Consider the following 27,885-nt stretch of genomic DNA (forward strand, 5'->3'; position numbering starts at 1 on the left):
CTTGAGACGGGATGTACTCCCGGTGAAGACCATTGAGATGACAACAAAGGATTTAGAATATGATCTCAACTTAGCTGATGAAACAGTGGCAGGGTTGGAGGGATTGACTCCAATTTTGAAAGCAGTTCTTCTGTGGGTAAAATGCTGCCAAATAGCATCCCATGCTACAGAGAAATTGTTCATGAAAACAAGAGTCAAGCAACACAGTACACTCCTTCACTGTTGTTGTATTGTAAGGAATTGCCACGGCCGCTCTGATCAGTCAGCAGCCTTTAGCGTAAAGGCAGGAGCCTCCACCAGCAAAAAGACTATGACTTGCTGAAAGCTCAGACAATGGTTAGCCTTTTTTTTAAGCAATAAAGTATTTTTTAATTCAGGTATGTACATTGTTTTTTGGACATAATGTTATTGCATACTTAATAGACCACAGTATAGTAGGAACATAACATTTCTAAGTATCGGGAAACCAAAAAATTTATTTGACTCACTGTATTGTGATACTCACTTTATCATGGTGGTCAGTATCTCTGAAATATGCCTGTTCGTTCTTTCTTTTTTTCTTTCTTTCCTTCTTTATTTATTTTTAAAGAGTTTATTTATTTGACAGAGAGAGACAAAGTGAGAGAAGGAACACAAGCAGGGCGAGTGGGAGAGGGAGAAGCAGGCTTCCCACTGATCAGGGAGCCTGATGCGGGTTCGATCCCAGGACCCTGGGATCATGACCTGAGCCGAAGGCAGACACATAAAGACTGAGCCATCCAGGCACCCCATGCCTATACTTTAAAAGGGTAGGTTTTATGATCTGGGAGTTAGTTTTCAATAAAGATATATATATATATATATTTTTTTTATTATTATTTATTTATTTTAGAAAGAGAAAGCGTGTGCATGCCTGCCCAGGGCAGAGGAAGGGGCAGAGGGAGAAGAGAGAGAATGTCAAGCAGACTCCTTGCTGAGCGTGGAGCCTGAGGCTGGGCTCGATCCCAGGACCCTGAAACCATGATCTAAGCCAAAATCAAGAGTTGGCCACTAAACCCACTGAGCCACCCAGGCACCTCTTCAATAAAGATAATTTTAAAAGAAAAAAAAATCACTAAGGGAGCCACTGAAGTAAGGAAGAGTCTGGATATAATCTGCATTTATATAAAATATACATATAAATATTTATATAATATTAAGAAATAAATTTATATATATACGTATATAATTTTTTATTTATTTTTTTAAAAAGTAGGCTCCATGCCCAGTGTAGAGCCCAACACAGGGCTGGAACTCACAACCCTGAAATCAATACCTGAGCTGAGATCAAGAGTCAGAGGCTATGGAGTGCTTAGGTGACTCAGTCACACTCTTGCTCTCTCTCCCTCTTAAAAAAAAAAAAAAAAGCATCTGATGCTTAATCAACTGAGCCACCCAGTGCCCCAGTCTGCATAATACTGCAGAAATTACCATGCAGAGAATTGATGGGAATGGACGGCGAAAGTATGTTTGGCAAGGCAGGAAACAAGATGTGTTAGGAAGCGTCACAGTAGTCCAAGCTGGGAGAAACAAGATCATGAACTCAGGATGCACTGGCAGGGAGAAGGGAAAGAAAGCTGTGACTTGGCATTAAGGAGGCAGAGGATGATGAGCTGATAAAACACAATTAAAAGGAGCAGCCAGAGAGATGAAATGTAAGCCAAGAAATAGGAACAACATAGAAGTCAATGAAAAGTCAGTTTCCTGGTAAAAGGTGAAGGTAACAGTTGTAAATGTTACAGAGGTCAGGCAGGAAAGCTGAAGACTGAAGAAAAGAACTTTTTTTTTTTAAGATTTATTTATTTGAGGGGTGCCTGGGTGGCTCAGTCGGTTAGGCATCTGCCTTCGGCTCAGGTCATGGTCCCAGGGTGCTGGGATGGAGCCCTGCATCAGGCTCCTGCTCGGTGGAGAGCCTGCATCTCCCTCTCCCTCTGCCTGCCTCTCTGCCTACTTGTGCTCTCTCTCTCTGTCTCTCTGTCAAATAAATAAATGAAATCTTTAAAAAAGGAGATGTATTTATTTGAGAGAGAGAGAGGGAGAGAGAGCACAAACACGGGGAGTGGCAGAGGGGGAGGGAGAAGCAGACGCCCTGCTGTGCAAAGAGCCCCATGTGGGGCTTGATCCCACAACCCCAGGATCATGACCTGAGCCAAAGGCAGATGTTTAACTGACTGAGCCACTCAGGTGCCCCAGAAAGGGACTTTATGAATAGTCACAATCGTACCCCAGTCTTCCCTGACTTTTTCCAAAGTAGGTTAAGTGTCCTTCCTTTGTAGTAACTATGACTACTGTTACTTTGCTTTTGCTTCATTATTTCTCTGTTTTTCCCTCATGGAATGTAACCTCCATAAAGATCAAGACTGACAATAACTTTTTTGTTTTGGTTTGGTTTATTGTGGTAAAATACACATAACATGCAATTTACCACTTTAACCATTTAAGTGTACAGTTCAGTGTTGTTCAGTTCATTTGTGTTATTTTGCGACTCTTCCCACCATCCATCTCCAGAACATTTTTGATCTTCCCAAACTGAAACTCTAATGTATATTCAACAGTAATTCCCTCTCCCACCCCCTTCAGGTTCTGGCCACCACCATTCTACTTCTCGTCTGTCTGAATTTGATCAGTCTAAGTACTTCTCACAAGTAGAGTCATACACTATTTGTCCTTCGGTGGCTGGCTTACTTCACTTAGCGTAATGTCGTCAGCATTCATCCTTGTCACAGCCTGTGTCAGTGCTTCATTCTTCTTTAGGGATGAAGGGTATTCCACTCCGTGGTTAGACCGTATGCTGTTCATTCATTCACTTGCAGATAGCCACCTTTTGTCCACTATGAATAATACTGCTGGGAGCGCGGATGTACGAATGATCTCTTAGAGACCCTCTTGCAGTCCTTTTGGGTAAATACTCAGAAGCAGAATTTTCTGGATCATACCTTTTTGTCTTAATGACTTATATCCATTCCATTATGCTCATCTGTTTATTATGTCTTTTCCATTAGATTAAAAGGTTCTTCAGTGCAGGAATGATTTGATTTGTCTGTAGTTCCAGTGCTTAAGGACACTTAATTTATTAAGAGAATGAGTGAGTAAATTCATGAATAGTTAACAACAATAATAACAGGGTATAGTACTTGCTTAACTACCTCCAGCTTTAGAACTTCCTTCTCCTGAAGACTTGAGCACATAACTGCTTGAGTTGGAATCAGTTCGCTCTCCTCCTAACTCTTTCCCTTCTTCTTCAGATGGCTCCTCCTTGTTTTTCTTCCGTACTGCTGCTCCTAAGAGCATGGGGGAAATATCAGTTGTTGGAATGTTTCTGTGTCACATTTCTAGAGTTACTTAGGAAATCATCTTAGAGTAAAGCTAATTTAGGTGGTATCGTTTTAGTTGGTTGTTGGTTGGTTGTTTTGTTGTTCTAGCCTGGCTCAAATTTTCACCTTTTTGAGCCTGATTTTTCTTTCTATAAATAAAATCAAGTTTTTCTTATTATCCACTGTTTAGAGAATTTGTTTCGGTAGCCATTTGTTCTTGGGAGGTATGCAGCTTTCAAATGAAGGTGTTGAGAATTAAGGGTATGAGAGAAGTACATCTATGACAGGCAGCCATCAGTGTTGCCCTATTTTCTGGCACTCAAACTGGAAAAGCTAAAGTATTACATTTGAAATACGCATGGGCTCAGTCTGGGGCTCTCTGCACACCAAGGTGTTTATTTTTAATCAGATCTTACTTGAAATGGCCTCACACATTTTGAGAGCTTCATTTGGAATTTGATACTATTAGAACTTTAAGGCAGTCTCCCTGCTTATTTATCAAGAGTTACTCCACGGTTAAGGTGTAACTTCCCTGACCTTGTATCATTTTCCCAGGGCGTGACACTGACGGACCTTCAGGAAGCAGAAAGGACTTTCAGTCGGTCAAGAGCGGAACGGCAAGCTCAGGAGCAGCCTAGCAAGAAGCCCGCAGGCACCGAAGGGCTTGAGGGAAGCTCAGAGAAGCATGAGCCCTCTGCAGTCCCGGCAAAGGAAGCTGGCGAGGGTGGTCAGCCCTGGGGCGGGAGTCTGGATGAAGAAGTAAGTCACTGGCATGTACTGTGCTAAAAGCAGGGTCATTAACATGGGGAATCCCTCCTCGCTGGTAACTTGAGCACAGTGCTCCTTTGCAGTGGACAACGCATAGAAAACACTGGTAACGTCTGTCTGTCATTGGCAAACCTGAGTGGCTGAAAGAACTCAGAGGATATCTGTCCGTCAGTCATCATTTTGTGCTCGGAGTTAACTGACGCTTATTTTTCATCTAGTTTTATTGAGATGTTGACCTATAACAGTGAATTAACATGCAACATTTTATTAACTTTAGGTTATGTACAACGTGATGATTTGATACATGTGTATGTTGTGAAATGATTACCACAATAAATTCCATTAACTAAATTAATTCTTTAACTAAAGATGTTTTTCTATTCTCAAGAGAGAGGTTATAGTATAATAAAAATACAAATAGAAATAAAAGGATTTACTGAGTGTCTACTTTATACTGGACATTATTTCAACAATTTTGTATGTATTCAAAACAACCCTCCAAGGTAGATGATATTATTTGTATTGTACATGTGAGGAAATCAGGTCACAAAGAGGTTAAGTAACTTGCCCAGCATTTCACACAGATGCGAAGTGGTTAAGCAGGACTAGAGCACAGGCAGTCAAGCTCCAGAGTGCTCTCCCAACCATGATTAAATTATTGTCTAAACCCCTGCAAACCTAGGAGTTTACAAAGCACCCCCTTAATCCCATGCCACAAGATGTCACTATTGAGGTGGACAGTTTTAGCTTATGTTCCCTTTCTCAAGTGGAGTTGGTAGTCAAAGGTATAGGGTTCTATTTAGGGTGAACGTAACTTCTAGTTTACTTAAGACGGTTCGAATTACACCTGTTATCTTAGTGTAATTATTGATATCATTCATCTCTACTCTCCGAAGTATCTTAATTGGGATGACAAATTTTTCTCGTCACCATAGTTAGAGGAAGAAGAAATCTCCTTGCTCCAACTCTAAATGGCTAGGTTATATAAACTAATTGAGGTTCTTTTTTTTTTTTTTATTTTTTCTGTCGGCTACTGTTTATTGATTAGTTACTACTAGCCACTGTTCTAAGGAGAGCGTACATTACCTTTATAATCCTCACAACCCTCTCTGAGAAAGTTATTATCCCTACTTTACATAGGAGAAAGCTGAGGCTCAGAGAAGTTAAGTAACTTATTCAGGGCCACACAGCTAGTAAGTGGTGAAACTAGAATTTGAACCAAATTCTGTCTGATTCCAAAGCTTACTATATTTTATTGCTTCTGTCTTTATAAACAAAAACATACACAATCTCTACATATAGTAAGAATTTCTCTCTCTGTGCACCTTTAATAAATCAAGCTAAGGCTTATTGTCAGGCTCTGTCTTTCTCCTTGGGGAAAAAATTCAAAGTGGAAAATGGGGAATTTTTTAAAAGAGTTATTTATTTATTTATGAGAGACAGAGAGAGAGATTGGCAGAGGGAGAAGCAGGCTCCCCACTGAACAGGGAGCCTGATGCAGGACTCTATCCCAGGACCCTGAGATCATGACCTGAGCTGAAGGCAGATGCTTTACCACCTCAGCCACCCAGGCACCCAGGAATTTTTTTTAAGTTTTAATAAGCCTGGTTATGGCAGGCTTGTAGAGTATTCAGAAATTGGTACACTGCTCAGACTTGGTAGCTATTCTCGGATTACTGTCTTATTTCTTCATATTCCCAAGCTGCTTTTTATTTTTCTCTGTAAACTTTGCTTTTCAGCGCTCCATCTTAAACAGATCATCATCCTTCTTATTTTCATTCCAAAATGAAAGGAATTTTTATTAACAAGGTTAATGCTACAGAGTACCCTTTGGTCAATTTAGGGAAATTTTTCGAAATTTTTCCTGGGCTTCTGTCAACATGATGATGTTATCAGATAGGAATCTAGAAGCTGTTTCCTTTCTGGCTAATTAACTAACTTTAGTTCAGTTCAGTAGCTATTTACTGAGCATCTACTATTAATAAGCCTCTTGGTATAGGAAAAGCCCATTGTTTATAAGCCTGCTATCCTTATCATTTGGTTGGATTTGACCTCTAACATCTCAGCCTATGGATTATTTCCAGCCTGTCTATCGTCGCCTGAGGTATCCGGCTCAGCCAGACAAACCCTCAACACCAGTGTCTCCTTCTGCATCAAGGCCGTCTCTCTACACCAGTTCCCATCTGCCACGGACAAGCAGATCTTCAGTCCCTGACTCTGAGAGTTCGGAGACCACCACAAACACTGCAGTTGCAAAGGAAATGGACAAAAATGGTTTGTAGAGCTTCAGAATATGCGACCCCCACTCATGTACATGCCCCCACTTCTTGAGATCACATTTTGTTTTCTCTCTGGCCAGAGAGTGAAGAAGCGGATGTGGATGATCAGTCCTCTAATAGACTGTCCATCCGTGAGAGGAGGCGGGCCAAGGAACGACGGCGAGGCACGGGCATCAATTTCTGGACAAAGGATGTAAGTAGATTGGTCCGGGATGGGACATATCACATCACCCATGGCTGCCATCCTCTGTTTGAGGGTCCCATGTGGTCCGATGAATCTTGCAGATGATCAAGAAATATTACTGAGGAAGGAGAAGAAAGACTACCCTGGAGTGGGACTCCTTTCATATATTCTTAGCTGGATACCCAGTGCCTAGAACTGTGCCAGGCACAAAGTAGACACTCAGTAAATAATAGGTGATGAATGAAATGACCAGAAATCTATAACAACTATGTAAGCAAATATAACAAGGGAATAAGCTTGTCAAATATTAGCAATTCTCCCTAGTAGTCCCAGAAAATCATATAGTTAGACAATAGTATTTTCCCATATAACCAGAGGTTCTAATGAACTATTTTAGGAGCATTACAAGAATTTCAAGGATTTGTGTTACTAAAATCTTAGTAACACAAGTTCATCTGACCCAATTTTACTCTTTTAGAGGAAAAAAGAAAAAAATACATATAAAACAGATTAACTTCAACTTTAAAATAAAGGCAGGTGCACTGGTGCCTACAAACTGCAGGCACATTCAGTACTTTCATTTACCCTCTTACTCTGTGCCCGTTTCACTCAACTTTGTTATTGGCATTTTTTAAAAGGAAGTGACCAAGAATCAAGATGTCCCTGCTTACCAATGACTCATTTGAAAACTAGATGAAACCTTCAGGGAGACAAGGAATGAAACAGTAATAGTCATCTTTTAGAATCTATTCTTTAAGATAAAAGTATCTCATGTTTATAGGCCCCGATAGACTACTAACTATTGACAGAGATGAAATAAAGTTCTGTCTTTTCTAAAGATACCCCTTTTCCTGCTGTGGCCTATGTGGTATTTTTGATGACAGGTGATGTTCCTGCTCTGTCTGCCTCTGGTGGCTGTTAAAAACAGCAGTAACAGAGCATCACTTGGCAGTCAGTTCTCACTGCCTGTGTTGGAAATGCCGAGATGCATAATGGATGGGAGCTGACCTTGTTGCTTTCAAGGAGGTCTATAACCATGGTCTTCTTGTTTTTCTCCCTCTTCCCTTTTCAGGGGGATGAAGCTGACGTGTCCGAAGAGGTAAAAGCAGCACTGGTAAGTGGCAAGCCAGTGAGGCATGTCCCTTTCGGTTCAGCCTCTCTCACGTGCATACAATTTTGAGAGAAAAGAGCAGGCCCTATGCAGATTTGAGTTACAGGAGGATTTGGAGATAGACATTGCTCTGAGAGATGGGGCAGGTGTTAGTTGGCGGTACATGGTCTCAGGTGCTCTTGAGCAGGTTTCCTGCACTTCTCTATGTCTTCTGCTGATCCCCAATACAGTTCTAGGAGCTGTCTAGGATCTAGGATCTGTCTGCTTTTTCTCTCTTTTGAGTACGCTACTGGATTGTAGAAAGTACTTTGAAGTCTTTGGAAGAAAAGTGAAGACTGATACTATTTCTTTAATGGATTTATACTTACATACATGTGAAGAATGTAAACATCGCACAATCCAAAAGTCACTTATATTTGACTTTGAAATGAGGTTAAACCCTTGACTCTTATACAACTCAGGCCTGGCATCCAACTTCTCTCTGTAGTGGATGGCCTGGGCCCAGCTTTCCTGACATTCCAGGTTCCTGAAAGCCACTCAAAAATGACAGAAAGTTAGTGGTTTCCTTATCAGTACTGTTTTTGAGGGAAGAATGAATTTGGTTTTGACTACATGAATTGAGACTTACATGTACGTTTCTACTGGAAATTATGTAAAAAGATGGCCTTTTTATATTCTGCAGTTAGCTGAAAGTAGGTTCTTAGAATATATTTGAGGGGCATCTGGGTGACTCAGTTGGCTAAGTGTCCAACTCTTTTATTTATTTTTTTTAATTTATTTTATTTTTTTAAAAGATGGGGACTGGGCAGACGGCAAGGGAGAGAGAATCTTAAGTGGGTTTCACACCCAGTGTGGCACCCACTTAAAAAAAAAAAAAGGAATGTATTTGATAAACCATACTGAAAATCAACAACTAATGCATTCTTAGCAGAGAAAATAGAAATACTGCATTATGTCATTGACCTGCCTGTATTTTAGTCAAGATGCAAAGCAATCAGTACGGCCTTCCAAGAAAGCAATGCCTAGACGACTAGTGGTGACATAGGTGAGAACTGCCCGCCCTTGGTTAAAGCCAGGTGGACTCACAAAGAGGAGCTGTGTCGGTCGAAGTACCACAAAGACATTCCTACACTTGCATAAATAACAGCAACTCTTCAGTTCTTCACTGAGCTGGAATGGGCTTTTGGAGACATAAAGAGTGAATGTAGGGAAGTTGCTTTGGGGAATTATAAAATACCTAAAGAGAGAATCTGAATAATAAATTACAGAGCACTAAAATGGACTGTAATTCCTAGAGAGTTATAGGGGCCATTAAATCCATAAAGGGAATGACAACAAGAATGGCTTTGTTGTGACAGAATGTCTTTTGTCAGTGAAAATCTGTGACTCCACCTTTCCAAACCACTTGGCATGGGAAAATCCTGACATAGCGCACAGGTTAGGAAAGCTAGAATGTTCTTCATGCAGTGCTTCCCAGAGAATTTCATCTCAGGCCTTGAATGAAAATTATAGAAAAATTTTTCTGATTGGAGGAAGAACAGACTATTGAGATTTGATGTGAAAGTCATTTGTCAGACTGAAAAACATTTCACTCATTCAATTGCTTGAGGCATCTATTAGTGTCTGCCATGTGTCAAGCGGACTCCAACAAGAATCTTAAGAGAAGAATGAACAGTCTGTTATCTCTAGAAGGTAATTTAACTGAAGAGGGAAAACAAAAAGCCAAAAAACACCTGTTTTTCTCGCAAGTACTCTCTTCTAACACGAGCAGGCATGATGCCATTATCCTGTGGACCCACAGACCAACACACCAGGCCGCATAAGGTGCGGTTGTACTACAAGACAATCAGTGATCTCTTAGGACCAGTCTTTCTCCCCCTCCTCCATGTCCTTCCATCGGGCAGCAGAACTGAGCCAGCCCGAGGAGGGGGCATTCTGTTGAATTGGCACTGTTAGCTAATGAGCGTGGATACTACTGAGAAGCCAGGCCAGTTCTTTCTTTTCTTGGTTTTTGGTTCAGTAAGACTATATATTGCTATTGAGGTCATGACAGCTCCCTTCTCTTTCTTAGCCTGTTGTTAAAGAGTAGTGTCGGTATTTTTAAAATTAACTCTTCCCAAGACTCTGGCATATATGTTTTTTGAAATATAATTTACAGTCTATAAACTGCACAGATCTTTGGTGTACGATTTGATGAATTTTGGCAACTGTATACACCAGTGTGAACACCACTCAAATCAAGATATAAAATTTTTCCATCACCTTGAAAAGTTCCCTCATGCCCCCTTCCCTGTCCCAAGAGGCAGCCATTCTTCTGATTTCTGTCACCATGGATTAATACTGCCTGTTTTTGAACTAAATATATAGGAATCATACAGTCATATTTCATTTTAAGAGTAGAAAGGAAACGTTAGTGGTTATCATCCCTATCTTATGTTCCAGTTAGAGAGTTAGAATTAAAATGACTCCAAATAAGTACAGATTTTGTTTCCTTCTCTTAAATGATTTCATAAGAAGATTCTTTGCCCTCACGCCCATCTATCAGTAACAACAACATGGTTAAGAAAACTTCTCTGTTGTTTAATCTAAATCTCTGTTGGTATCATTGAAATCCATTTCTTCTTTATGTGTACCTGTGCTAGAAAAATGTCATCAGCATTTATATACACATATCATTTATTGCCAGGAAGGACCCTGGTGTTTGTTTTTAATTGTGTGGTAGGAGAAAGACCATTCGTGCATTTCTATGGTGGTGACACCAAGGAATGATACTTAGAAGGCTGAGGACTTCGCTTAAGCCCAACACACTCCATGATTTTAGTCAGAACCCATCTCCATTGGTAAATCCATGAACAGGTGAGACTGACAATATATAATTTGATGTCTTAGCACCTCCTTGACAGGTGTGTTCAAAGCACATCTGTTAATTATCCATATTAGGTATGTAATAGAGACTTCCCAGAAGTCTTTTTTTTTTTTTTTAAGATTTTATTTATTTATTTGACAGAGATCACAAGTAGGCAGAGGAGGCAGACAGAGAGTGGGGGGCAGGAGGCTCCCTGCTGAGCAAAGATCCCGATGCAGGGCTGGATCCCTGGACCCTGGGATCATGACCTGAGCCAAAGGCAGAGACTTTAACCCACTGAGCCACCCAGGCGCCCCCAGAAGTCTTAATAAATCTTTTATCTTGCTAAATGAAAAAGAGACTGTATCCAGATCTTAATGTGAGGAAGAAGGGTATTCCAGTCATACCTGAAAAAACTTTTATGTTCAGGAGCATGTTTGTTTTCTTCACTGTAAGTAATTACTAGAGGTAATTCCTTTACAGTGTTTGTTCTAGACGGCATAGTCATAGCCACACTGCAGAAAGTGATAGCCATTTGATTTCCTTCCAGCTGTTTGTTTTGGTTTTGTTTTTTTTGTTGTTGTTTTGTTTTGTTTTGTTTTGTTTTGTTTTGTTACCTACATCTTTGGCCTGCTTCTCTTTTGCTTAACACTGATTTTATCTACTGCGTTCTTGCTGTTTTCCCCCTTTTACTCCTCTGGAACAGTTTCCCTAGCCAGTTCTGTTGTATAATTAAGTGTGTCACTAGAGGGCGTAAGTAGTCAACAGAAAAGATGCTGGAGAACAAGAGTAGTGCCCTAAAAAATTTGAACAGAACACAGATTCTTTAGTTTTAAAGGAATTGTTAAAGAACCCAGCTCAGTGTATTAAAGTTACTTGCCTCCCAACTTTTGGGAATTTAGAGAGATAACCTGGGTTAGGGACTTCATTTACAGTTAAGAAAACTGAGGCCCAGGGAAGTTAAGAAGTGTTCACGGACTTGAAAGCTCTGCTAGTTGATTACCCTGTGCCCCACATGAGGGAATCTTTTTATTCGACCTAAGTGAAACAGACCTGCAATCAGGGCTTATATCCTTCTGCATTCCCTGTTGATCCATTTAGTTTTTTACTCAACAGATTATGTGTTCAAATTGACTTGCTAGTAGCTTCTTGCTTCCTTGAGTGAAGGAATGTCTTCCTGAAGGACAACTGAAAAGCCTCCTCTGAGTATCAAGATTCAGTTGGTAGGTAGAATAGCAGCATTCTTCTGTTGTCCTTGACATAGTAAGAATTTCCATACAAAATGCTTCCCTCCCGTCCACGCCCTCCCTCCATCCCTGTTGGCTTTAGGCCAATCAGGTAGCACTCCATCCGAACAAATTCACTGACACCTCACCTCAAAATTAGCAATGTCATTTTTCCAGTCCAGAATGGAACCAGTAGATCTTGATTGCTAATCACCCCTCACAATGCGTTGGTAAAGGAGATATTGTTAAGGAATTACTAATTCATGAACATTAAGATATCTGTCTTGTAAAAATGGTGGCCTGGGTCGCCTGGGTGGCTCAGTGGGTTAAGCCTCTGCTTTCGGCTCAGGTCATGATCCCAGGGTCCAGGGATCCAGCCCTGTATCGGACTCTCTGCTCAGCGGGGAGCCTCCTTCCCCTCACTCCTCTCTCTCTGCCTGCCTCTCTGCCTACTTGTGATCTCTCTCTCTCTCTGTCAAATAAATAAGCAAACCTTTAAAAAAAAAAAAAAAAAAAGATAAATGGTGACCTGCTAGTCGATAGATGTGTTGGGAAATTGCTCCAAAAGAAGCAAGCTATTAAATGTAAGATTTTCATATTACATAAAAGAGAAACCATACAGAGACTTGCTGCCAAAGCTTGGTTTTGAACTAAGTTTTAACAGAAAATGAAACTTGCCTTGGGAGCCACTTGGCCTCAGAAATGTCTCTACTACCAGAAGTCACTAAATGCATTTCCCATTTTGTCCTGCCTTCTCCCTTTATAACCTTCTTCTCATTTATTCACTGAGCAAGTACTTTTAAGTAACATGTTATAATCAGGCAATTTTTTAGATACTGGAGATGCAACAATGAATGAAAAGCCCTGCTCTTATGGATTATACATTCTAGTGGAGGAAATCTACAATAAATAAAGGTGTGAAGTAAGTAGTAGGTGAAAAGGTAGTAAGTGTTTTTGGTAAACCCACGTAGAATAGGCAGGAATCAGAAATGCCTGAGTGGGATAGGAAGTTGACATGAGAATTTTAAGTAGGGTGGTCAAATGAAAGCATCATCTGGACCTAGATTGAACATCATCTGAAACTCTGGAGCTAGCCAGGGGGAATAGCACTTACAAAGATTGAGGCGGAAGTGTGCCTGATGTGCTTGAGGACAGGTGAAAAGAACGATGTGGCAGAGCAGAATGGGCAAAAGGGCCCAAATGACATAGACTGATAAGTCATTTTAAGGGCTCTGGCTTTTGATCTGAGTGAGTGGGTAGCCATTGTAGAGTTTTGAGCAGAAGAGTGACATGATGATACTTATATTTTAAGGAGTTACTCTGCCTGCTGTTTTGAGGATGCCCTCTAATGGGGTTTGGGTGGAAGCAGGGACGTCAGGAGGCTGCATATAATTATCCAGGGGAAAAGTGATGGCGGTTTGGACCAAAGTGATAGTGGGTACTAAAGATACTGAGCAGTTTTCAGAATCAGGATATAGTTTGAAATTAGAATGAATAGAATTTGCTGCTAGATTGGGTATAGAGTGAAAAAAAGCCTGGGGTTGTGGGGAGGTGTAGTGATCAAGGTTGACACTGAAGCTTTTAGCCAAAGCAACTGAAAGTATAGAGTTTTCATAACTGAGATGGAGAAGACTGTGGAAGGAATGAATTTAGTGGGGGAAGAGCAAGCCTATAGTTTGGCTTTTAGGAGTGTTAAATTTAGTATGTCTGATTGACATCCACTTGGAAATGTCAAGAAGAGACTTAGTGTTTGGAGTCTGGAGTTCAGGTGAGCGGTCCAGACTGGACATACAAACTTGAATGTCAGCAAATATGTAGATTGTATTTAAAACCATGAGATTGAATGAGATCACCAAGAGAATGAGAGTTGACAGAGAAATCCAAAGAAAATCCAAAGTGCCCTGGGGCACTCCAAAATTCAAAGTGAGAAGAGGAAGAACCACAGAGGAAACTGATGAATCCTAGCACTTCACTCTGAGAATATGACTGTTTTTGGTTAAATTAGAAGAATTCTATTGATAACCATATTGCAGGTGATCTTTTAAGTAGACTCAGCTTTTGGTCTCCTTTGCTTTACTTAACCTCCCTTAGCTTTATTACATCTTTGAATAACTAGCACTTCCATTCCATTTAAGAATAAGAGACTTTCTTTGAAAAACTTATTTCTGAGTGGTATCATAAGCTAAATTCTGAGTTAGCTCTGTGATATATAGAATAGAAATTACAGAGTGAATTTTAGAACTGAAAGAGACTTACACTTCTAGTAAGTAGTTAAACTTCTCATTTTAAAGATAGCCACTGAAGCCCAGAGAGATTAAGTAACTTGCCAGGATCACATAGCTGGGTTCCTAGTCCATGGCTGTGGTACTGCCCTCAGGTGTATTTTTATGTCTGTTATGTATCCCCTACTAGTTAAGAGTGCAGACCCATGATCTAGATGGACTCCCTGGGCCACATAACTGCTTTGGATAAGTTGAAACTCACATGCTTCAGTTTCCTCATCTGTACAGTAGGGATAATCATAGTAGCTACCTCTTAAAGTTGTAAAGTGAAAATGAAGAAATACATTAAATAGTTAGAGATGATTGAGATTCATTCATGCTATCTTCCAAACTGTAGGTTCGTAAATCTGCGTGAGTATAAGACTTTGGGAATACTTTCCTTGACCTTAGAGTCATGTGATCTGGAAGTTATGTATTCATTTATCCCTAAAGAATGGGTTCTTTGGAGAGTCAGGGAAGTAACCAGGCTCCTTTCTGACTCCAGTATATGTCCGTGCCCTGAGAATGTACCTGATGAATTTTGAGAAAGAAGTTTTCGAGGGGGTTGCTGGAGTAGGAGAAACAAGTAATGAGTAGAAAGGGAAGAAAGAAGAACTAAACATTGGGACGCCTGGGTGGCTCAGTGGGTTAAGCCTCTGCCTTCAGCTCAGGTCATGGCCTCTGCCTTCATCTCAGGGTTCTGGGATCTAGCTCCGCATCAGGCTCTCTGCTGGGCAGGGAGCCTACCTCCCCCTCCCCCTCTACCTGCCTCTCTGCCTACTTGTGATCTCTCTCTCTCTCTCTGTCAAATAAATAAATTAAATTAAATAAAACAAAGAAGAACTAAATGTTCCCAGTTTAGCTGGGAACTCTCTGAGTACCTGACCAAGTCTAGTTCCTGCAGATTTCTCTGTCAATCAAGCAAGCTTTCATTTCTGTGCCTCAGTTACCCCTCCCATTTATCTTTCTCTGCCGGTATTACTCCAACAGTTCTAGTTTTATAGATGTTTACTCTCTTCCCATACTCCACCCTCCCCCGCCAGCACACACTCTTTCTTTGAGTAAATAATAGCGCCTTTGCCTATTTGCTCTGTTTTTTTCCACAGCTTTGCTTCTGGCTATTTGCTGGGTCTTTTCCCCTCTCTCAAGCAGTATTTTTAAAATCTTATTACTTAATCTTGTGAAGCCCCTTAATCTGCTGGAGGGCATCCAGCGATTTTCTGTCTGCTCTCCACCGCGGGGCAGTATCCTTGCCATTCTCCTTTTAGGTAAAATCCTAGAACTGTTTTGCTTTCCTCTCTCTCTGGGGCTTGATTACCTAATATGGTAAGGTATGTCCCGGACAAGACGGCACTGTCGAGATGGAACAGCAGTTTGACTAAGTTTAAAGACAGTGTAGGTGAGCCATCAGAGCTAGCAGGGTTAGTTATTTATGTAGGAAAGTCGTATTTTTCACAGTATACCATGTAACAGCCACAGTCTTGTGTGTGTGTTTTTTAAAGCAAGACTTTCTTTCTTTTAATCAAGTGAAAGGATAAGAAAATACAGATTTTCCTCCCTCTGCCTCTTTATCTTTAGCCAGATAAGGAAAAAAACAAAACAAAACAAAACACGAAGAGAACGGAGTAGTTTGTCCCCAAATTGAGAGGGTTTTGAGAAGTCTGAGAAATTTAGTTACATAAAAATGCTTATAAGGATATTAAAAAGAAGGGTAGATTTAATAAGTGATGGCTATTATAAACAGTCCTGTGGGAGCAGGCTAGCATTCACATGAAGAAAAGCAAGCCGTCCTGGATTTGACCAATTGATGACAATGGGCAGTCCCAAGGAAGGAGATGAAGATTGAGACTTGGCAGCCAACCAACGCTGTGTGGGGGAGGCTGCCTTCTATCCAGTGTGCAGTAAAGAATCTTCTCTAGTGGTTGACTCCACATTAGCCTGGAAGGATCTTTCCTTTCACTGTACATTTGCTCTTGCTTTGCGACTATAGTTTCTTAAAATACTGCAGATGCTGTGATTTTCTATATATGGGTCATACTGTGCCTTGCTCTAGCCCAAGCTATATAAACCAGCAAAGTTTCTTTTGGCATCTTCCTTTTAAGGCCTCTATTAATTTTAGGTCGTGCTGTTGCCAAGGAAATCTCAGTAATCAAAGCTCACATGTATTCCTTTGAGACCCTGTAATTTTTGGACCCATTGTCCCATTACATCAGTGAATTCTGCTCTAGTCAGAAATTGTTTTTGAGATAGAATAAACTGACCTTCGAGGTATCTGTTTGGGCCCTGCTCACACTTCTTATCCAAAGATGTGGAGGGTTTATCAACTAGTAAGAAAGTACAGTTAACCTCTTGACCTTTTGCTTTTCTTCCAATTTCTTTCTTCTGCTTCCCACTGCCTTCAAGGTATTGCTTTGTGTTAGTCACCTGTGACCTTCTGTCTTTTTGTTGGAGAGACACTGATGAGCTTGAAACTCTACTGAAACTTTTTTTATGGCTATAAAGTCAATATATGTCATTATAGAAAATATACTAAGTATAGGAAAGTGTAACGCAGGGTTCTCAAAAGCAGCAGCATGAGCATTTCTAGAGGTTATAAACATTCATTGGCATACTTGATGGGTCACAGTGATGGGGGGATGGTCTACATGCATTCAGTGGACAGAGGCCAGAGATGCTAGATGTCCTCCTATGTCCTGTATGACAGTTGTCCCTGTAGCTTGCTTGACTTTTGACTACCTTCCTGGACAGTCAGAGATGAAATCTGTTATCTGAGTATAAAACCAAACTTGATTTTATGAAGAAATTCACATTTTATGGCAGAGGGAATCTAAAAATTCAACCACCATCTGAACGGAGGAAAAACTGTAGTTTTAGTTTTACTCATTCCTGATAGCACTGCCATTTGTATAATGGCATTGTTATAAAACACATCTGCATCTGACTTTGTTCTTCACGGCTATCTGTAAGGGGTCCAAGCCTCTGATTACTTCATTATACTTTCTAGTACTATTAGCCCAAGAGTGTATACATTGAAATAAATATTTCACTATAAATTTTTGTTTCTCTTCATAGTCTATTGTTGTTTTTTTAAATGATTTGGGCTAAGTTTTGTATCTGTGAGTTCAGGATAATAAAGATGGGGAGAGGCTGTCAGAAAATATTTGTTATAAAAGGGGATTCTTTGTACGGTAAAGAACAAGAAAATAGTTATACCACTGAATAGTCCAAAGTTATACCACTGAAAGGAAATTACTGTTTAACATTCTGGTGAGTTTTCTGCTGGTATTTTCCCCAAGTTGTTTTATTTTGTTTTGTTAAACATATTCAAGATTGACTAAGGACATTTTTAAGTAAAAGGATCATTTCCAACCTGAGCATTCCTGGGACCCCATCATTACCATGATGACAATCTCATGGCATTGTCTTCAAAGCACTTGGGTCCAACTCTTTTATCAAAGTAGTCAGTCCTGTGATGGCTTTGATTACAGAGAGCCTCCTGGAATCATTGTTTCTCTTTCAGTTGGAATCTAAGAGTTACCTTAGTTATGAAAGTATTCATTTCTTCTGTTGATAGCATGGCTAGAGAGTTTTAACCATGGCTTAGGCTTAGCTAATGTCAGAGTTCTGGCCCCATGATTGAGGTAAAAAGCTTAGTGTGGGATTTACAGCTCTTTTTCAGCAAATGGAGTGTTTATAGATTTGCCCCAGCAGGAATGTTGCCCTCAAGGTGCTAACAGATGTTGCTTTTAAAGCTATAATTCATGTACAAGCTAAAAGGTAGGATAGTTGGGGTGAAAACCTAAAGATAAATGCTTACAGTCTACCAGTCTTAATTTTGTCTCTACCATCTCAGTCTTCGATGAAACAAGTTCAAGAGTCAGCAGCCATTTAGTGACATGACTTTTTTTTCATAGAAAATCCAAAGTTTTATATCCAAGTATGATTTTTCAAGACAATGTTCATACAGGTATGACTTACCAGTATGTGCTTTTGAAAATACTTGGCTTTTCATTGCTTTAAAAATGTTTTTTATGCCCTGAACTCTTAACACCTTAAACTATACCAATGTTACTGACTACTGAGAAGAAAAGAGGGGACATTTTTAAAACCCATTGGCATAAGTCATGAGGACTTAACAAACAGTATGGCAACTATCGTTTAAAATGCTCTGTGGGGCGCCTAGGTGGCTCAGTGGGTTAAAGCCGCTGCCTTCGGCTCAGGTCATGATCTCGGACTCCTGGGATCCAGCCCCGCATCAGTCTCTGCTCGGCGGGGAGCCTGCTTCCTCCTCTCTCTCTCTCTCTCTCTCTCTCTGCCTGCCTCTCTGCCTACTTGTGATCTATCTGTCAAATAAATAAATAAAATCTTTTAAAAATAAATAATAAAATAAAATGCTGTGTTTCATGGGGCACATGGGTGGCTCAGTGGGTTGAGCCTCTGCCTTCAGCTCAGGTCATGATCCAAGGGTCCTCTCTGCTTAGCAGGGAGCCTGCTCCCCCCGCCCATGGCCTTCTCTCTCTGCCTGCCTCTCTGCCTACTTTCGATCTGTCTGTCAAAAAAATAAAATTTTTAATAAATAAATAAAATGCTGTGTTTCATGGTTGAAGGTTGCTAAGAGAATAAGTCTTAAAAGTTATTATAATTTAAAAAAAGTTCTTATGGTAAGAAAAAAAGTTCTGTAACTATGGTAAGGGATTTTAATTAGACTTATTATGTTTATTTTGAAATATATACAAATATCTAATGATCGTGTTGTACACGTGAAACTAATATAATGTGTATCATATACACCTCAATTAAAAAAACATGGGCAAGTTTATAGCTCAAACTAAAATTACTTAGCTGTTGGGTGACTTTGAAAAGTGGTATACCAAGTTGGTGAGTCATGGGCTATCTATGGTACTGAATTCTTAGTTTCTTATTTCTTCAGGTGTCTAGTAGAGCTGCTTGCTGGCTCTTGTGGAGGGTCAACACCCCCTTCTTGAGGTCCACAGGGAGGGCAGATGTCCATGTCTGTTCTCCAGTGGTGTGTATTGGGGGAGGGACAACAGCAGCAGGGCCAGCCTAGTTTTCATCTTGCATACATTACACTTTCTAGGTCAGGGCTTAGCAAACCTTTTATATAAAGGGCCTGATTGTAATATTTTCTACTCTTTGGTCCATATAGTCGGTTGCAACTACTCAACTCTGCTGTTATAGTGGGAGAGTAGCCATAGACAGTATGTCAACAAATGGAGTGGCTATGTTCTAATAAAACTTTACTTATTAAAGCAAGTTGGTGGGCTGGCTTTGGCTTACGGCCCAGGCCACAGTTTGCCAGCCTCTGCTCTTGGCTACAGATTCAGAAATATTTGCTGATGTAAACGTGGCTCCAAATGTCAGTTTGTTCTCCTCCAAGCGCTTTTCTGGTAATTCAGCATTTTTCCAATTCCTCTGATTCTTTAGTATCATTGACACTTTGTGGGGCAAGGGGAATCATGTGGAGTGAGACATGCTGTTTTTCTGCGCTTGGAAAGCATCAGTTTTGGTCACGCCGCAGAAAACAAGCTCTAACAATTCCTGAATGAAGGAGTAAAAGAGGGAGAATTTCTTCCATGTCATTTTAAGTGTAGTTTCCCTGTTCTCTTCGTTCTGTACCTTTTTTCTTTCTTAAACATTTACCTTTTTAATGAAGCATAGTTGACACACAGTGTTACATTGGTTTCAGGTGTACAACATAGTGACTCAGCAAGTCTGCAGGTTTACTGGGCTTACCACAAGTGTAGCTGCCATCTGGTAGTTCATTACCTTTTAAGGACAAAGTCTGAAATTCTCCTAATATGTCCCTATCTGCTTTTTTTCATCTGATCATATCCCTTTTTACCTCCCAAAGACCTGACTTTGAGGTTAGCTAAAATTACAGTTCGGCGATATACAATCACTTAACACTTGAGAAATTCTGCTTTTTTTAGGCTATGGCCATAAATAAGTTTGCCTTTAAGGCTCACAGATTCTTGGAAGGATACCTGTCATTCACTTTAATTGCTGGTTGTCATTTGAATTCCTTAGTCAGGAGTAGGTTATGGAGTATATTAGTTTTGGGTGGTTTTTTTTATTCTTTTTTTGTTTTTGCCTTGTTAACTTTGGAAGAATTTGGGGGAGATTTACAAAGGGGATGACAGAACTCTTTAAAGCTTTGACCTTGCACTTACTGAAATGATCATTAAGAGCAATGGATTTTTGGAAAGAGAAGCTAAAATTCTGGTTATTGAACAGATTTAAGGAAAAAAGTGATGAGAGCTGACAGTGATATGTCACAGTAAAGACTCATATCACATATGGGAATCAGCGATGGGTTGGCACAATGAATTTTGTGCCAAGTAAATGAAACCAGATCCTTTCTATAGAATAAAGTTCTGCCTAATATATGACGTTGTCTAAGAAGTCTTTGCAGTCACTGGTGACCTCGGGTTCTCAAATAAACCTAAGGAAATAGTGTTTGGGCAACTTATAAATCATTTTGGGTGTGTTCGACTTAGCACTAAGGGCAAATTTGGATACTGCTACCCAGCAAGCTGAGCCATTTTCAATAATTACATAATTATGAAGCTTCTCTAGTCGTCTTCCTCAGACTTGTCAGTAAGAATCACGGGGGTCATTTGTTTATAATACAGAATTTTAGGCCTCTCCCCATTGAGGTTCTGAATTAGGAGGGGAGATGGTGGTGGAGGATGGAAAGCCTGGGAATCTGTATTATAGTAGAAGTCGCCTAGGTGATTCTTAACAGGCAGATTTGACACTCTTCCTACAGGTATAATATTTAGAGATTGCTAATCTCCCAGGTCATTATTAAAAAGTAGGATTAACTATGGCGCACTGAGGGGACTTAGAGCCAATCTGTACTCCTACCTCTACTCCAAAAATGTCCATTTAACCTGCAAAGAATCAAATTCTTAAAGGCCCTCTAGGACAGTTCAGTCCCATTCAGGAAGTCTTTGGCTCACATAGCAGCATGCCTTTATTCAATAAAGAAATGGTTATTGGTTACCTAGTATGTGTTAAGTATTATGCATTAAGGATACAGAAATGTATAAGGTAGACAATGATCCTGCCAGACTCATAATACTCGTATTTTAATGGGGCAGGTGGTATTCCTATCAGACAGACAAGTTGAGATACTGCATAGGCAGTTGAATATAGGAATCTGGTGATCATGGGAGATATTAGAGCTGGAGATGAAGCTATTTGGAAGTCATTGTCTTAAAGATGATACTCAGAGATGGTGAACTGGGTGAGATCTCTCAGGAAAAGAACATAAAGAGGACAAAGGCGTCCATGACCACGCCCTAGAAGACCCCAGGGCCAGCTCTAGACAGAAGCAGGAATAGTTCTTCTGTGGAACAGAACTTATACGGGTAAGTTGGTGGATCTCAAATGGAGAAAATGAAGTAGTTCTGATCTGACTTTATGTAATATGCAACACACACACACACACACACACACAGTTGTTTTTTTTTTTTTAATATCTAGAGAACAATTAGAGTCTATTTGTATCTAAATGAAAGGTAATGAACAAGATTTCTAATATTAAGTGTGGTTTGAATGGGAGGAACTTAAGAAATATGAAAACTCAACAGGATTTGATATTTTACTGGATGTGGACAGTGAACATAAAGAAGGGTCTAGGGGACGCCTGGGTGGCTCAGTTTGTTAAGCAGCTGCCTTCGGCTCAGGTCATGATCCCAGCGTCCTGGGATTGAGTCCCACATCGGGCTCCTTGCTCGGCAGGGAGCCTGCTTCTCCCTCTGCCTCTGCCTGCCTCTCTGTCTGCCTGTGCTCACTCTTTCTCCCTCTCTCTCTCTCTGACAAATAAACAAAATCTTAAAAAAAAAAAAAAAAAAAAGAAGAAGAAGAGTCTAGAGTGGTTGAGAAGATACATGGATCGGTAGAAACTATTGGCTTTGGAGCCAGAAAACCTAGGGCCAAAGCAAGTTCCATCTCTTTTTAGCTGTATGGTCTCAGAAAAGTAATTTAACCTCTCTGAATTCTAAAAGTGCTTTAATTGACTGTAAAAATGGGATTGTTATTCCTATCTTGTAGGCTTGATGTAAGGACAGCAATAATAATGTATTTCACTTTAAATAGTGCCTAGCTTTAGCAAGTTTTTAATTAACGAAAGCTGCGAGTTTAATAGTACTTCATCAGTCTTCCCCCCACCCCACCCCATATTTTTGAGCTTTCACACTTCATTCCCGTTTCCTGGAATGCTCTTCCTCCTACTTTACTGCCTATTCCTCTGCCCACTCCCTTTTTTAACACCCATTTATGACTTAGATTAGGCCCCAACTAGGGCCTCCAAGAAGCTTCCTTTGACCCCTCCTTAGAGTAGATTAGGTTCTCCTCAGTATCTTGAATTAATCTTTAATATATAGTGGTAATTATTACTGTGTGGTATTCACCAATTAAACTAAAATCCTTAAAAGCGAGGTCTGTTTCTTGTTCGTTGTTTTCGCTACACAGGATGTAGCAGAATATCTAGTATTTAGGTATGTCTTCTATGAAGATTTTTAGAACAGTCCAGTTGATGACATTCATATTTCCAACTTTGATGGCTGCATGGATCATATGCCATTAATGAGATTGGGAATTCAGGAGGAAGAACATGTTTGTGATGAAGATAATGTGTTTGCTTTTGGACATGCTGACTTTGAGGTACCTATCGGACTTATGAAATTAAATATCCTATCGGCAGTTAGAGAGGCCTGAACTGTGGGAGGTTTGGGGGCTAGAAATAAAGAGTTAGAGGTATCAGCCTGCTGGTAATAGTTTTGAACTCTGAAGAGAGTGATATTTTCCAAGAATAACTTGTAGGACAGTTGCTTCTCAACTTTTTTTCTTCCCCATTGTTGTAAGGGATGCACTCATTTGGGTAACTGGTTCAGCATCACAATGATTCTGAAGCAGGATGGGCAAAAGGAGCACATTCCCCAGGGGAGGCCTCAAAATGATTGAGGAGGAGAGGTGCCCATGAAAGAGATCAGGGTGGAAATGGTCAGAGAAGAAGCTAAAGAGTCAGGGAAGACTATGTCCCGTCCAAAAAGGGAGTGAAAAGTTTCAAGGACTCGAGGTGACTGAAATGTAATTTCATGTAGCTCAGGCAGAAGGCTCATGTAACTGAGAAATCTGCACATTGATCCAGGCTGGTATCAGGCATAGCTAAATTCAGGAGGCTAAAACTTGGTCATCGGAGCTCTGCAGCCTCCTCTGTGTAGACCACAAGAGGAAGAATTTTGTCTCTGTCTTAGTGTCTGTCTATCCCATTGACCCTGTCTGGGTCAGTTGAACCTCCTGAGCCTATTTCTGTAGCCAGAGATTAGACAGAAGGGCAGTGAAGCATAGTGGTTAAGAGCCAGCACTTTGGAACCAAGGAATTTGAGTTCAGATCCCTGCTCTGCTACTTACTGTGCAACCTTGGGCAAAGTACATACTCCTTCTGTGCCTCAGTTTCTTAGAACTCTAACATGTAAGAAATAACAGTAGCTATCACATAGGTCATTCCTTTAAATGAGATAATACAGATAAAGCTTACCTTACTGGACATGGGAAGTGCTCAGTAAATGGTAACTACCATTGTGGTGGTAATGATGATGACAGTGGTAGTGATGGTTGTGATAATGAGGAAGTAGCAGCAGGAGCTACCCCTTGTTGCAAGGGGAGGGTTAGGAGAAGGTCAGCTATGTGTATGGCTCCCCACAGGCTAAAAGGATCCTGTTACCAAAAGAAAAGAAAGGGATAAATTGCTGGAAAGACAAACTGTAGCTACCACAGCCCTCTGTAATCATATCCAGTTTGATTCTATAATCCACATAGAGTCTGAGTGGATTTGGCAATAAGAAGATCTTGCTGCTGTGAGAGCAGTGTGGTGGTCTGGGTGACGCTGAATTAGTGGCCTCTTCTCTCTGTGACTGTCCACAATAATGATCTCAGTGAGCTTCCTGGGGGTTCATAGCATCTTGTTAGCAGCCATTTGCTCTGTAGGCGAAGCTCCAAGATGGTTTGCTCTGAAAGAAGGAAAGAAGGAAAGAAAAAAGAGAGGGAGGGAGGGAGGGAAAGAGGGAGAGAGAAAGACTTTGTCAAGACTTAAAGAGTTCAAACACATCTAATCACCATATCATTTGGCAGATTGTGGTGACTGTCCGATTTCATGCTTTACTCTGAATTGGGCTTCCTCTTAACAGTCCTTATTCCACATTTCTGCTCCCTCTCCTTTTTGAGAACAGATGGTAGGCCAACATTCTTGCCTGCTCCTGCAAGCATATTTTGAAGGAATGAAAAGCAAATATTCCTCTACCCCAGAGGAGCATTTTCCATGTTCTGCTGGCAATTATGAAAGGATTAGCTAGTGAGATGCAATTATCAGTCACTGTCAGGTTCTCATTACTGATCATGTTGTCCAGACCTACCATTTTTTCTCTGACCATCTTACCTTTTTTGTGTTTCACTTGTTTACAGAGCACCTAATTGAGGATTAGACAGAAAGCCTAATTCAGGATTGACAAAGTTCTGCTAAGCCACCCCAAGATTATCATAGCTAAAGAAGTTCAATAGAGTGCAGTTGTGGAAAACAATCCTGAGAGGTTCTGGATTAATCTAGAATGGCTTCCTGAAAGACAAATTCCAGGAGAATTATATGGGAACCTTTTCCTCCCAGCATGGCCCCTCCTCAGCTGTATCATCACCCCGGAAAAATGACACAAATAAAACAGAGCTGTATACCGGGACGCCTGGGTGGCTCAGTTGGTTGGACGACTGCCTTCGGCTCAGGTCATGATCCTGGAGTCCTGGGATCGAGTCCCGCATCGGGCTCCCAGCTCCATGGGGAGTCTGCTTCTCTCTCTGACCTTCTCCTCATTCATGCTCTCTCTCACTGTCTCTCTCTCAAGTAAATAAATAAAATCTTTAAAAAAAAAAAAAAACAGAGCTGTATAGCAGATAAGTGTTAGGGAAAGGTCAAGAACTGAGACTTCTCGCTTCCAACTTGACAATTAATAAAAGCACATTGCAGTGTAATAATAATGCCTAAGTATGAATAAGCTACTCCCAGCTATGCATTTAGGTTAGTCTCTTAAAGTTTCTTCCAGAATTTGCTCCCTAAAAATGTCTTTTTTTAATTGCAGCCTACCACTGAGCTTAAGGAATAAATTTGATTTAGATATTAAAGATTATTAGAAAACTATTTCAAGATGGACAGTGGTGAACATCTATAAGAGAAAGTACATAACCTCACTAGTATTCAAAACTGTAAATTAGTATTGTAAGTAGGGCTTTTTTTTTCCCCACTAACCAAAATACGCAAAGTTTTAAAAAGATAATGCCCAGTTTACATGAGTATAGTGAAATGGGCCTCCGTGTATTTTACTGTTGAGAATGCAAGTTAATACTTCCTTTTTGGAAAGCAAACTGTCAGACTATGAAAAGCCCCAATTTGATACAGAATTTCCACTTACGGGAATCTTTCTCTAAGACACAGTCCTAAATCTAGGAAAGTTGGGAAGCTTTATATACAGAGATTTTCTGTATATATATTCTTTATATACAGAGATTTTTCTGTATATTATATGTATGTAGCTCTATAAACGTTTATTCATTCAATAAATACTTGAGTACCTATTATGTGAAACACTGTTTGGGAGGTACTATTGAACAAAACAGATTGAGTCCATTTAGCTGTTCGTGATGGTGGAAGAATTGGAAACAACCTAACTGTCCAGTATTCTGGCAACAGTTAAGTAAACTATGATTCACCCATGCAAGGGAATACTATGAATCATAGTTTGCTTTCCTGTTCCCTGACTACTAGCCATTTACGGGTGTTTCCTTGGAACAGATTAGAGTATGAGGCAGCCATTTAAAATTGAGTTACAAAGATAGTGTAATAACCTGGATAAATGCTTATGATAAAATATTACTATATGAACTAGATGTACAATTATGTATGTAATAGGAGTACAACTGTGAAGGGATAGAGGACACCCAGGTCCAGGTAAAAGGACCAGAGGGGAGAGTCTCCAGAGTGTTACCAATGATTGTGTTTCTAAGGTGAGACTAAATATGACTGGCTTTTTTCTATTTTTCTTTAATGCTCCTGTGCTACTTATATATATATATTTTTTTTTTCCTTAAATGCTTTGGCCACACAAACTTCCATAAAGTGATGGCTTGCCTGAAAGTGAAGACTGAACCAAGTGGGAATTTTGTAAGAGCACTTTTTCTGTCTCTGGTGATGGGTTGTGTGTTTCTGATGGAGTACACGTGCTGGATAGCGGAGTCAGAAGTCTCCTGGGCACCCACCCCGCCCCTAATACAGTCTGTGTCCACACATAGCTGTGTAGCTGCAGAGTACTGTGCCCCACACGTAGCATGTGGATGGTAAGGTTCCTTTCAGTGAACGTTGGGTTCTGGGTTTTTTGTTTGTTTGTTTGTTTCGTAAGTGTCTTTAGAATGTTGTCTGAAGACTGCTTGGGAGTGGGGCTGGTCACATGCTAATTCTCCATCTTCTCATCTATGCAGTTGGAATCTCTGTCACTTTTAGTGCAATGTGGTGAAATTAAACAGTTCATAGAAATTCACACTGTGACTTAGTCCAGGTGCTAAGAAGCTCTAAGATGATTGAGTTTTCCTTGCCACCTTAACTGAATTTTTAGATTTTTAATTCACTCTTCCTTCTTTTCAGTAGAACTTCAACTTTATTCTTTCCTTCCTCATTCTTTCCCCTACATGAACTCTATCATGGTGCAGACTTTACAGTGAGCACAGTCAGACCCCTCACGTCCTGTGACTGCGGCAGGATGCCTACTTTTGCCACTCTCTGCACTTTGATGTGCTCAGTGTATGATTTTTCATTGTCTTCTCAACTATTAGTGACAGATATGTTTGTAGAAAAGACCTGTTTCCTCTGTGGTGTCTGAGACTGTGTAGGGGTTTTGTTTTGGTCTGGCTTGGTTTGCTTTTCTCTATTTAAAACTTAGATTGTGTCTACACCCACACAGAAACTTCATACAGTCATCAGGCACCAGTAGGCTGTTCCATTGCAGAGTGGTGATCAAAAAAAGCCATACCTCTGGTGATCATAAGTTTCAGTTTTTGAAGACTGGGTTCAGAAATGCATGGTTTTCTTCCTTTACCTGGCAAGTTATTGACTCAGCAAACCAAATAATGGAAGATTGGGCATACTTATGAAGTACCAAACTGTTGAGATCACAGAAAATTATTTCTGGAAGGTACTTTAGAAGCTCTTCTAGCTCAGCTCCCTTATTTTACAGATAAAATGCCTGGAACCCCAAAAGGGATCATGGCTTAACCTATGCTGTACAATAGCTTAGTGGCAGAGAATGAGCTAGAACAGTTCTGAATTCCCAGATCGGCATTCTTTCCACTGCGCTGATGGCTGTCTTCCAGGTGCTGGAGTGCAGGTGGTGCTTATGACAAGACTCTGCTGGCGGCAGTGCTGGCCCAAGGTCACGGGAAGCACCTTCTTCTTTTGCTCAGTCTGATTCCATTTATAGTAGAGTTTATACACAAGGTCTACAATTAAGTCTGCTGCTGTCCCAAGTTTCTTACCTTTTAAAATCATCTTCCCTCCATTTCTGGTCTTTCAATCTATCTGTTACATATTTTAATCCAAACTACTTAGAAGTAATCAGAATGTTCCTCTACTACAGTTGATTTTAAGTTCAAACCCTGGATATATTTGCTAATGTTTATAGACTGGTGAGATTAGGAGAATTGAACTGTTATTATTTCAAAACTAAAAGCTACTCCTAGGACTTCCACGTCAGGATGGCAAAGTAAGGACACTGAATCCTGTTCCTCTCATTACAAAATTAAGAAGTAGTGGGTA

The 27,885-nt window shown here is 40.3% G+C and overlaps 1 protein-coding gene across 9 annotated transcripts in view; it reads left to right on the forward strand.

Moving 5' to 3' along the window:
* The window catches only part of PPP1R12B (protein phosphatase 1 regulatory subunit 12B), a 221,067-nt gene that overhangs the window by 125,965 nt on the left and 67,217 nt on the right, over positions 1 to 27,885 (forward strand). For 8 of the 9 annotated variants that reach the window (XR_009347436.1, XM_059146015.1, XM_059146016.1 and 5 more), the window contains 4 exons: positions 3,888 to 4,091; positions 6,185 to 6,374; positions 6,460 to 6,572; positions 7,636 to 7,677. Coding sequence is in view for 8 of the 9 variants with exons in the window: in XM_059146015.1 (XP_059001998.1) it covers positions 3,888 to 4,091; positions 6,185 to 6,374; positions 6,460 to 6,572; positions 7,636 to 7,677 (549 nt within the window). In the remaining variant the exon portion in view is untranslated. Of the gene's footprint in view, positions 1 to 3,887; positions 4,092 to 6,184; positions 6,375 to 6,459; positions 6,573 to 7,635; positions 7,678 to 24,497; positions 25,264 to 27,885 lie in introns of those variants that run through there. The other variant, XM_059146021.1, reaches the window with a different exon arrangement.

Source organism: Mustela lutreola, chromosome 14 (genome assembly GCF_030435805.1).
Source record: "Mustela lutreola isolate mMusLut2 chromosome 14, mMusLut2.pri, whole genome shotgun sequence".
Taxonomy (NCBI): domain Eukaryota; kingdom Metazoa; phylum Chordata; class Mammalia; order Carnivora; family Mustelidae; genus Mustela; species Mustela lutreola.